Here is a 12,588-nt window from a genome sequence, read left to right as displayed (position 1 = left end):
ACACACACACACACACAGAGTTCTTCAGGTGAAAATTTCTGAGTGGGAGGCAGAGTGCCCTGTGAGGCTGCTGACCTGGAGAATCTTTTCCTTTGTGGGGAGGCCCTTTGGCCCCAGCAAAGGGGCTGCGCAGACCTCACTTCCATCTGTGAAGGTGAATTCTCCCTCCATGGAGGTAGTATGTGCAGTTCACAGACCAGTGGTCTTCATGCTATGTGTATTCTAAGGAAAAATGATGAGATCACTGATGCCTTCCATGGCCTCTCCAAGGCTGGGTATAAGAGAGAACCTGGCGAAGGAAGGAGATGGAAGAACTTCGATTTTCATAAGCTCTGACATGGGTGACCTTGGATATTTCTGCCATACCAGGAAGTCACAATCTTCACAAAGCTGGCTCCTGGGGCTACCTGCTCCACTGGCTTTATGACTAGAGACTCGGTGACTAGGCTCTGTATCCACTGGGTTTTCTGGAGAAAGAGACATTATTTGATATAATTATTAAAACCAAACTTGTCTGCCAGCTGCCAGACAGTCAAGGCTGATGCAGTCTGGGCTAATCCATTGAGTTGGCCATCTCCCATGCTTTCATCACAGGCACCCTCTCTCCATTCCCTGAGGGCCCGCAGCTCTAGAGGTGCAATTGCCTCAGTTCTCAGAGGGTCCCCCCGGAGGGTCTATCTTCCTTCCTCTCCCCTTTGTTTCTAACACTTGTGTCACTCTCAGCACCACGTGGTAAGTGCTACTGTTGCCAGCTTTCCTGCTGATAAGTTTTTTGTTCAACCTGCTGGCGATAGCTGAGATACTCCAGGATAATAAGACGTAAAAGTCCGAGCTAATCATTTACTGGCTGTGGAAGAGGGAGAAACCTCTTGTCCCAAGTGACAATTGTGTTCATTTGTTCATGCACTTATGTATCCATTCAACAAACAACTGTGGAACCACTGCAAAGCTCCAGGTGATAGGCCTTGACCAATGAAATAATGCAAAACAAAGGAGGCCAAAAGGATGAACCTGAAGGATTCTGTCAACTTCATTGTCTTACCTGAGTGAATAACTAATGGGATGGAGTGGGAGATTCTAGGCCACTAAGATACTATACTTTACCTTAGCCAAAAGGCCTAGATTGCTTCTGGCAGGTGGTAATATGGCCACCTGTTCTATCATTGTGCCTTTGATCACACTGAGTGGTTTGTCTAAGGCCTCTCTGCCCTGAGCTACAGGTAAAAGCTGAAGCAGGCATTGTTTCATCCCACAGATACCCTAGGTCAAAGCAAGCTCTCAAGATTCAGGAGAAAGTGAGAGGTGCTTACCTTCAGGAGAAGAGCTACAGTACTGGGGATCTTGGAGGCATTTTGTCTTCAAAGATGTGTTCCCGGAGAGCTGCAGAAAGGGTGGAGTTCTTCCTGGGACACCTGCATGGCGTCCAGGACTCTGGGCCCTGTGGTCACTGGGAGCTGTGGAGGAAGAGTCAGCCGATTCCCTTTGCAGCCTCTCTGGATGGAATGACACTTCCTTTTTTTCTTTTTTTCTTTTTTTTTTTTTTTTTTTTAACAGAGTCTAGCTCTGTCACCAGACTAGAGTGCAGTGGTGCAATCTCAGCTCACTGCAACTTCTGCCTCCTGGATTCAAGCGGTTCTCCTCTCGATTCTCCTCCCTCAGCCTCCCAAGTAGCTGGGACTACTGGCGTGCACCACCACACCCAGCTAATTTTTGTATTTTTAGTAGAGACGGGGTTTCACCATGTTGGCCAGGATGGACTCGATCTCTTGACCTTGTGATCTGCCCTCCTCAGCCTCCCAAAATGCTGGGATTACAGGCGTGAGCTACTGCACCTGGACACTTCCAAATGTAGACACACATGCCTGCAGGCCCCTTGAAGTAGGAGGACCAACAGAGTTGCTCCAGCTCAGCCTCCCTGAATGGCTTCATGAAGGCCTGCCTGGGGTGTGAGAGCCAGGAAATGGCACTTGCATTGGACCAAACTGTCACTGACACACAATTTAGTGCTTTTTTATTCTTCAGTTAGATGTGCAGGCCCATAAAAGCAGACATGAAACAAAAGAAGGGCTGTGGTATGAATCCCTTAAAAATAAAGAAGTCTGTTCGAATGTGGGGTTAATGAAAAATCACACTCAATATTATACCAATCTTTCTGTTTTTTTCAACAGAGAATACTGGAGTCTCACAACAATACCTTAGTTGACCCTTGTGTAAGTATAAATTTCCAACTATGACCCCAAAATAAGTCAGGCCTTTCTCCGGGCACACTATGTCATGACTGCCTTTCCCCGAATCATGCTCAGTCTCAGTTGGAGTATGCTGCCGTGTGTGATGAGCAGATGCAAGCCAGGTACCTGGGTCTGGGATTGGGTATCTCAGTGCAAAAGCATCCTTTTTTTTTTCAGTAGAAATCTTCAAATTTCCTCATTTCCCTTAGAAAGTGAGTACGGTAGACTGAGCTCTAGATCACCGAGATCTCCAGAGACAAGAACTTGAAGTAGTAATGGGCAGGGCTGGCCTGCTGATTAGGGAGAAGGATCGAATGTCAGAAAATAAAAGCATTTTCAAGTAGGTGGCATGAATGGACAGGAAAATCCCGAATATCCATTCCAAGGTGCAGACAGAGCTCACTCAGCCAGAAGGAACAGGCTGAGCCAAGCTGGCGAGTTCGAGGCGTGGACTCTGTCATTAGTTCTGCAGAGGAACACACACAGGAAAAGTGAGTCTCTTATGAAGCCCCTATTGCCCGTCTTGAGGGAGGTTTAGGCTCAGTGTGCTGAGCTGGTTAGCACAAAAACCATCACCACTTGGCAAATGATGAGGCATGCTTACTCTCATTTCTTGACTGGTGCTCAATGATGTACAAACCTGATTCCACAGGCTCCATTATCAACCAAAATCAAGGCTGTTTAGGAATAAATAAATTTCTTTGAGACAAGATCTTGCTGTGTCACCCAGGCTGGAATGCAGTGACACAATCACAGCTCACTGCAGCCTCAACCTGCTGGGCTTAAGTGATCCTCCCACCTCAGCTTCACAAATAGCCAGGACTATAGGTGCATGCCACCACATCGGCTAATTTTTTAAATTTGTTGTAGAGCCAGGGTCTCACTATGTTGCCCAGGCTTGTCTTGAACTCCTGAGCTCAAGTGAATCTCCCAGCTCCCAACCCAAGTGATCCTCTCAGCCTCCCAAAGTGCTAGGATTACAGGCATGAGCCACAGTGCTGGCCAGGAAGAAATAATTTGGTAATGATTTATTGAAAGCCAAATGTGAGGAGTGACTCAATAAAACACACCAACAAAGTTGGGAGTGTTTGGAGTTTTTTACAAATTGAAACCCCTTTTTTTTTTTTAGATGGAATCTCACTCCATTGCCCAGGCTGGAGGCCAGTGGCACAATCTTGGCTTACTGCAACCTCCACCTGCTGGGTTCAGGCAATCCTCCTGCCTCAGCCTCCCAAGTAACTGGGACTACAGGTGTGTGCCACCATGCCTGGCTAATTTTCTATATTTTTAGTAGAGACAGCATTTCACCATGCTGGCCAGGCTGGTTGTGAACTCCTGACCTCGTGATCTGCCTGCCTCAGCCTCCCAAAGTGCTGGCATTACAGGCGTGAGCCACCACACCAGTCACAAGTTGAAATGCTTTTATAGCAGAGGTCCCCAAACTTTTTGGTGCCAGGGACCAGTTTCGTGGAAGACAGTTTTTCCACGGACCAGGATGGGGTCGGGGGCAAGGTGATCTGGGGATGTTTCAAGCATATTAAATTTATCCTGCCCTTTATTTCTATTATTATCACATTGTAATAGATAATGAAATAATGAAATAATTATACAACTCACCATCAAGTAGAATCAGTGGGAGCCCTGAGCTTGTTTTTCTGCAACTAAACGTTCCCATCTAGGGGTGATGGGAGACAGAGACAGATCATCAGGCATTAGATTCTCAAAAGAAGTACGCAACCTAGATCCCTTGCATGTGGAGTTTACGATAGGGTTTGTGCTCCTATGAGAATTTAATGCTGCTGCTGATCTGACAGGAGGCGGAGCTCAGGCAGCAATGCGAGCAATGGGGAGCTGCTGTAAATACAGATGAAGTATCACTCACTCACCCACCACTAACCTTCTGCTGGGTGGCCCATTTCCTTAAAGGCCATGGATTGGCACGGGTCCTTACCCCAGGAGCTAGAAACCCCTGTTTTGTAGAAGAGGTTAGGAGAAGGGAGAGGGACTCCTCACACCAGAGCTTTCCTTTCTCATTGAAGGGTACAATACAGAAGTTACAATTATTGGATATAGATCGCAACATACAGGCTTAAATGTCTCCATGTAAGACCATCAGTAAAACTCTAAGATTCAGAAATAAGTCAGTGTCCTTTTCAGCGTCACTGGGTTATGCATTAATCACTGTGTCAACAGTTTGAGAGACTCATGATAAGATTCAGGGACAAGATTTCACCATGAATCACAAGACCTTCCTAAGGTGGGTTAATTGGAGAGCCTGTTTACTTTTAAACTAAACTGCCAAATGTGACCTGTAGATTATCACATTCGCCTTTTGATTAAAAAAAAAAATCTTCCCATGGAAGCACTGCTGATCAATCTGCTAGGTTAGGGGGATAGATGTTCTTCATTCCTTGTCAATGGGAAGGCTTATTCCAGGGAGTCATGTGCCTCGGTGGGGGAAAAAAACCTTGTTACTGCAGCCAGGCCAGTTTGCTGACAACATGAGGTAGGTCATAACACAAGGCTACATGCTATTCTCCCGAATGATAAATCATCTCACTGGGAAATCAGTATTTTGGCCTTAGTCATTGATCTAAAGCAAGCAGAAATGCAAATCATGAGTGACTTAATAGCCAAGAAAATAAACTATGTTTATTATTGGGTTGGCACAAAAAAAGAAGTTGCAGTTTTTACCACCAGAAGTAATGGTGAAAACCGCAATTACTTTTTTGCACCAACCTAATATTATAATCACAACAACTTGAAAACCGCAATAGAATAAAGAAATTAGTCCTAAGAGTAACCAAATGAACAAGTCATCAACTTATAGTTGTTGTTGCTTGCTGAATCATCTCTAGTCTTCAGAATTTCATAATTTTACTTTTCTTGGAAGAAGTAAAACAATGAGAGATTCATAGCATCAATAATTTGAATAGTAGAAATATAATGCACACAAAAATTAAAATCAAAAAGAGAATTTGTATACTAGAGTAGGGGGAAAAAAACCCTATTCCATTAGGGAGCCAACTAAGAAAGAAAATTAAATTCAGGTTCTGCTTTAGAGACTTACTATAGCCAGGAAATAATTAAGTCCAAATTGCAAGTAAATAGTAATTTTTGAAACTCAAAAACAATGGTCCGGACTAGAATCTAGTAACAACTACGCTATAATTTTCTTCTGAAAGATAATTTTTCTCTCTTCAATCTCCCTTTTCTGCCAAAGAAAAATCATAGGTCAATTTTATTTGCAATATAAGTTTTAGCCTTGTTGTGTTTGACCTGATTATTTATGTAAAAGGCAACAGGAATAGTGATTGTCCATATAGGCTCCTTTTTTTATTAGACATTTTAGATTAGACCTTTTTTTTTTTTTATGATGGAGTCGTGCTCCATCACTCAGGCTGGAGTGCAGTGGCACAATCTTTGCTCACTGCAAGCTCCGCGTCCTGGGTTCACGCCATTCTCCTGCCTCAGCCTCCCGAGTAGCTGGGACTACAGGCACCCGCCACCACTCCCAGCTAATTTTTTTTGTAGTTTTAGTAGAGACGGAGTTTCACCGTGTTAGCCAGGATGGTCTCATTCTCCTGACCTCATGATCCACCCGCCTCAGCCTCCCAAAGTGCTAGGATTACAGGTGTGAGCCACCGCACCCAGCCTAGATTCAACTTTTAAAAGCTTCTTCAGGATAGAAAGCCAAGTCAAGGATTTATCATCAGATCGTGCCTCTACTACTTGTAATAATTGGGTAAATTCCTCCTTTCTTGAAGTCCTCCAAATACCTCAAAGTTTCTGGGCCGGTCAGGAAGGGACATTACTTAACACGAGGTCAAAACACCTACAAGGGATTGCAGTACATTGAGCTCCATAGAGACAGTGCTGGGGTAAGTGAGAGCTGTACAGGCACTGGGCGACTCTGTACCTTGCTGCGGAAAAATAACTAAACATGGGCAAAGGAGATCCTAAGAAGCTGAGAGGCGAAATGTCATCATGTGCATTTTTTGTGCAAACTTGTCAGGAGGAGCATGAGAAGAAGAACCCAGATGCTTCAGTCGACTTCTCAGAATTTGTTAAGAAGTGCTCAGAGATGTGGAAGACCATTTTTGCTAAAGAGAGAGGAAAATTTGAAGATATGGCAAAGGCGGACAAGGCCGGTTATAAAAGAGAAATGAAAACCTGTATCCCTCCTAAAGGGGAGAAAAAAAAGTTCAAGGATCCCAGTGCACCCAGGCGTCCTCCTTTGGCCTTTTTCGTGTTCTGCTCTAAGAATCGCCCAAAAATCAAAGGAGAACATCCTGGCCTGTCCATTGATGATGTTGTGAAGAAACTAGCAGAGATGTGGAATAACACTACTGTAACTGACAAGTAGTTTTATAAAAAGGTGGCTGCGAAGCTGAAGGAAAAATACAAAAAGGATATTGCTGCATATCGAGCTAAAGGAAAGCCTAATTCAGCAAAAAATGGAGTTGTCAAGGCTGAGAAAAGCAAGAAAAAGAAGGAAGAGGAAGAAGATGAAGATGAAGAAGAAGATGATGATGAATAAGTTGGTTCTAGCGCAATTTTTTTCTTATCTACAAAGCATTTAAGCCACCTGTACACAACTCACTCCCTTTAAAGAAAAAAACTTAAATGCAAGACTGTGTAACATTTGTTTTTAAACTGTACGCTGTCTTTTTTTGTATAGTTAACCACTACCGAATGTGTCTTTAGATAGCCCTGTCCTGGTGGTATTTTCAATAGCCGCTAACCTTGCCTGATACAGTATGGGGGCTGTAAATTGGCATGGAAATTTAAAGCAGATTCTTGTTAGTGCACAGCACAAATTAGTTTTATATGAGGATGGTAGTTTTTTCATCTTCAGTTGTCTCTGATGCAGCTTATATAAAATAATTGCTGTTCTGTTAACTGAATACCACTCTCTAATTGCAAAAAAAAAAAAAAAAAAAAAAAAAACAGTTGCAGCTGTTTTGTTGACATTCTGAATGCTTCTAAGTAAATAAAATTTTTTTTAAAACTCTATGAGGGAACTGTGTAGACAAGGTACCAGGTCGGTCTTCTTCCATGTCTATTGGTTCTACAAAGCCAATCTCAATCCCTCAAAACAATGTTGTCATACTTGAAAATACGACACTCTAGTCAAAGCCTTGGTAAAATAATCAGTGTTTCCAATCTGTCCTGTTACAAAAGAAACAGATTATTATTGAATTTATGCAAATAACCATTGCCATAAGAATGTTTTCTTGAGTACTCAAAAACGTAGTAAAGACAATACAGGAATTATCTTAATAAAAATAAGTTTTGGGCCAGGCGCGGTGGCTAACACCTGTAATCCCAGCACTGTGGGAGGCCAAGGCAGGCGGATCACCTGAAGTCAGAAATTTGGGACTAGTCTGGTCAACATGGTGAAACTCTCTCTACTAAAAATACACAAAAAATTAACCAGGCATGGTGGCATGTGCCCGTAGTCTCAGATACTCGGGAGGATGAAGCAGGAGAATCGCTTGAGCCCAGAAGGCAGAGGTTACAGTGAGCCAAGACTGCACCACTGTACTCTAGCCTGGGCAACAGAGTGAGACTCCATCTCAAAAAAAAAAAAAAACTTTTAAAAAGAAAGAGATTTTAGAATTAAAAATCAGTATCTCTTTTAATTTTATTGAAAGCAAAGCAATATTTTAAGCATATCTTGTTCTAACATAGGGGACCAAATTTTTTGGTTTTTATCAGTGTAGTTCTAATATCAAATCTCAATCTTTAGAAAGACTTATAATTTCCTTTTCATTGTAGCTAACTTGATCATATACAAAATTTATTTCATAGGGTTTCTTTTCACAAACCTTATTATGACTTAGACTGTTTATGAAATGCTTGGACTTTTTGCTTTTGTCTGTACTTTCTTAAATAACTAGACATTTTACTTTAGAACAAAAAATTTACTATACAAGACTTTTTTCTCATGTAAAATTATTCTCTTTTAACCTATCTTACCAAAAATATTCATAACTTTTTTCACTTTTCTCTCTCCTTCTTACTGGTTCCTTTCTATATTGCTCCCTACTTTAAAACAACCTTAAATAACCTCTGAATTAAACACAATTACTTTTTCTCAGAAAGAACATATTTTTATGCCTTCTTACAATTTTCTGTCATTAAAAACACATCTTACTTTTTTGACACATTTTAAATGTAGAATTATATATATTAATTAGAATGTTTAAACTTTCAGTAACTTTAAATTTTATTGAAAACCTAGGAAACAAGAAATCTTGAATTGTCTGTCACATGACAGTATCTTACAAATGAGAACTCTTTTATAATTTTTAGAAATATTTTCTCATAACAAAAACATTTTTTATCTTAATTGGAATTGACCTAGATGTTTAATGAGCATCTATTTTTGAGTTTAATTTAGCAAAACTTTAAGATTTTAAATTACATTGAAAGTTTATATATGTTTATCCCATTTACATTTATTTATTTTTAACAGTTTACCTAGATTACTTATGAAAACTGATATATTAGACAAAGCTAGTCATCATTTCAAGTTATTTTCCTGTCAACCAATTTTATAGTCTGTGAATATCAGATGTTCACTTAAGAAAGAACCTTAAAGTTAAATATATGAGTATTTTGCTGATAACTCAGAAGATAGTTGTTTTTATTAAAGCAAAAATATTTAATCAGTCATACTTATCAAAAGATTTATTCAAGTCATGTGAACTTAGATATTTGGGACTACTAATTCCTGAGCATTAATGTATTTATAAGTCAATCTGGTACTACATAGAGATTTTATAGCTCTGCTTTTAAAATTGTGGTCATGAATCAGGTAAATTTCACTAGTTTAAAAGGAGAGTTGAATTAAATTGTGCCTTTCAAAATGGTACAAGTTAAAGTTATCTGTCCTGCATGACCGAAGCCCTTACTGAGTGTAGCAAATTTATATCTTAAAGCACAGAGAAAGAATTTAATCCTTCCATAAGGCTAATGAAGTTTTACATCTCCAAGGGACTGTGAAGTCCAGCAGGGCATTTAAAGAGTATTATCTGATACCAGATAAAGGGTTTAATTGGGTTTACTTCCACTTTAATGGGGGTGGTTGAATACGTTTTACCAATGTCAGCAGGAGATTGGAAGCATAAATGATCCAGCAAAACCTGCAATAACTCATCAGTGTCATTCGTCAGTCTTGGGTCAGAAAAAAATGTTGGTGATAATTGTGATCATTTTAATTGTTTCATTTTCATTCTTTAGTTGTTCTGTTTGCTCCTTCTGTTCCAAATGTAAATATGTTTTCTCCCTTTTGAGGGAAGGAAATGTGTGTATTGTGACATTGCAAAAATCTCTACCTAAGAGACAGATGGGAGCCAAGAGGACAAGTAGAAAGGAATAAATTCATTTAAGGAAGAATATGAAGGCACAGGGGTAGAAGGAGGAGAAGCAATTGGAATGAAAGGGAGAAAGCTTTTGAAGTCTTTTTCAAATCAGAAATAGTGTGAGATAGCCTTTTGCTTATCTCTTCAATGAAGGCCATTTTTTCCCCCAGGATTTCTTTTAGGAGCATCTCACTGCTATTGGAAGTAAGTCAATTTGTCTGGTTCTAAAACCAGCTTTTTCCAATTGTGCATGGCAATACATCAGCTTAGGCATTTTCAAAAGATCCCCATTTTGGCCAGTGCTGCTTATGACCATCCTGGGTTACATGGGTCCACTTATCTAAGTACTTGCAAGAAGAAGGACCCTAAGTGTTGCATATCAAATCAGCTGGTGCTGTTTCCCATCTTGGTTGTTTTGAATGAAACAAGTAATATAGTGGATCAAGTGTGGTGGTTTTGAATTTTTGTTCTCCAAAATTTCACTCAATAGGCTGAAAAGATTCTCTTACATGTCTCTGATTCCAGAGTCACCTCCAAAGAAGTTTCAGGGTATTCATGGGCAAGAGATAATCAGTTTTTATGAAGCCTGCCAGCTGAGCAAAAAGTTAACAGTGTGGGGATTTTCCTATGAGACTGCTCCATGTTGTGGGGGTATGCCCTGACACCTCTGCTGTTTTGGGTTTCCTAAAAACCACTTGGTTGTAGACAGAGAAGGTTTCTTAACTTCAGAGCAAGAGTGCCCTCCCTCACGCACTCAAAAAGGAGAAAGCTAAGGAAAGGTTGTCCCATTCAAAACCTTGAGAGAAACAATTCACAGAGCTCCTATTTTATGCTACCCTAGGATTCAACAAAAACTCCTGTCTAGTCAAGGAGAAAACCAGCTTCAAAAAACCAGAACTTCCACCACGATGAGAAGTTCATTTATTTTGGGAGGAACTCGTCTGCAACACCCAGCCAGGGCATCCAAGTTCAGGAACACAATGTGTTATGTGTTCATTACCAGTACCTGCACAAAGGTTGGAAGCCACTCTATGTGGTCCAGGGAGGTCACTCCAAAATTCTGCCAACTACACTAGAATGTTGACCAAAATTAAGCCTGTTGAGAAAGGAAGAATTTGAAAATGGTTTATTGAAAGCCAAATGTGAGGATCAATCCAAGAAAACACACCAACAAAGTTGAGAGTGTTCCAGAGTCTGTTACAAGTTGGAATGATTTTATAGGTAGAGTCAGGAGAAGGAAGAGGGACTGCTCACACCAGAATTGTCCTTTCTCATTGAAGGATACAATAGAGAGGTTACAATCGTTGGATACAGATTGCAACATACAGGCTCAAATGTCTTCATACAAGACAATCAGTAAAATTTTATGATTCAGAAATAAGTCAGCACCCTTTTCAGGGTCAGTGGGGTATGCATTAATCAGTGTGTCAACAACTTGAGGATCTCATCATGAGATTCAGGAACAGGATTTCACCATGAATCACAAGACCTTCCAAAGGTAGGTTCATTTGGAAGCCTGTTTACTTTTAAATTAAACTGTCAAAAGTGGCCCATAGGTTTTCACTATCCTTTCTCTGCTTGCCATGTGGATGCAGAGAAAAGGGGGTCAGCCATACTTGAAACTTCCCCAATTGTCCTATAGAACTGATGTTTATAGTTTCTTTTGAATAAACGTGAAACTTGACCCCCCCCATTTTGAAACCTCAGAAAGTTTCATTTGTCTTATCTGAGGTCCTTTCTCAGGAAACCAACCATCAGGCCTCTCAAACTGCATCAAGGAAATGAAATACACCAGGTCACCACATCTGGACAACGCAACCCAGATAACTCACCCCCAATGGCTGCCTAACTGACTACCTGCTTCTTGTTGACATACTCCTCTTCTTTACCCCTAATTCCTGCTTTGCTGCATGTAGTTATATTTCTTCCCTATAAACCCCTAATTTTAGTCAGTTACAGAGATGGATATGAGACTGATCTCCCATCTCCTCAGCTGCAGCACCTGATTAAAGCCTTCTTCCTTGGCAATACTTGTTGTCTCAGTGATTGGCTTTCTGTGCAGTGAGCAGCTGGACCTGGATCAGGGTGTTTCAACAACAGATTTTGGTTTCCTGACAGTAAACATGTTGTTTGTGGCTTGGCTGCCATGGGCCACAAGTCTCAGAGGCCCTCCTAAGCAGCTGCCCACCCAGTTTTGACTGGAGGTGAGTTTTGGATTATCTCTGGCCCTGCTGCTATGTGCCCAAACCACATTCCTGATTGCCTAGGAAGAATAGCCTTTGAAATTCTACATCTGCCTCTGGATAGATGAGTGTCCTTTGTGGGCCCAGACAGCAGTATCTGCTTTTCTGTACTGGGGAACATTTTAAAGGAATTTCCATTTGCAGGTTGAAAAATCCCAAATGACTGAGAAAGGGAAGCATCCTGACTGTTTTGATATGGACTTTCTTGATGGCTTGTTTGTAGTTGTGTGTGTGCTCCAGCAACTGAGTGTTCATTGCAGGTACCAGAGAGTGGGATTGGCTCCTCTTGATTTGGGAAATTCCAAAGGAATTTCTGTTTGCAGCTTGAAAAAGCCCAATCAATGCAGAGAGGAAAACACCCTGACTACTTTAGTTGGGACAGTCTTGGGGCTTGTTTGTTGTGGCAGCAGATGGATCATTGTGTTTCGGTGATTGTGTGTGTGTCAATATAGTCATGGTAAATTAGATTTTGATAAACTGATATTCTTTCATAATACTGTTTTCCCCAATATTCTTTGGAATCTGGAGTTTATTCCTAAATGAGAAAGTGGGATGGAGTTCCATGTAACCAGGCTTTTAAGCTGCTATTCTAAGCAGAGTTGGTCCTGCTTAGTATGTGATGTTCTCCTTTAGTGCTCTTTGGCCCCAGTGTTCTATTTTTTTTTTTTTTTTTAAACAGAGTCTCACACTGTCACCCAGGCTGGAGTGCAGTGGTATGATCTCAGCTAACTGAAACCTCTGCCTCCC

At 41.0% G+C, this 12,588-nt stretch overlaps 1 protein-coding gene and 1 pseudogene across 1 annotated transcript in view; both read left to right on the top strand.

Moving 5' to 3' along the window:
* The window catches only part of SP100 (SP100 nuclear antigen), a 127,220-nt gene that overhangs the window by 94,368 nt on the left and 20,264 nt on the right, over nt 1–12,588 (top strand). The window contains exon 24 of the mRNA XM_011976033.1: nt 2,169–2,210. Within this exon, the coding sequence (XP_011831423.1) occupies nt 2,169–2,210 (42 nt within the window). The remainder of the gene's footprint in view (nt 1–2,168; nt 2,211–12,588) is intronic.
* Nucleotides 6,172–6,768, top strand: LOC105536629 (annotated as a pseudogene).

Source organism: Mandrillus leucophaeus, unplaced genomic scaffold (genome assembly GCF_000951045.1).
Source record: "Mandrillus leucophaeus isolate KB7577 unplaced genomic scaffold, Mleu.le_1.0 Scaffold1616, whole genome shotgun sequence".
Classification (NCBI taxonomy): domain Eukaryota; kingdom Metazoa; phylum Chordata; class Mammalia; order Primates; family Cercopithecidae; genus Mandrillus; species Mandrillus leucophaeus.
Note: the sequence above shows the minus strand (reverse complement) of the source record. Positions and strands in the feature narration are given on the sequence as shown.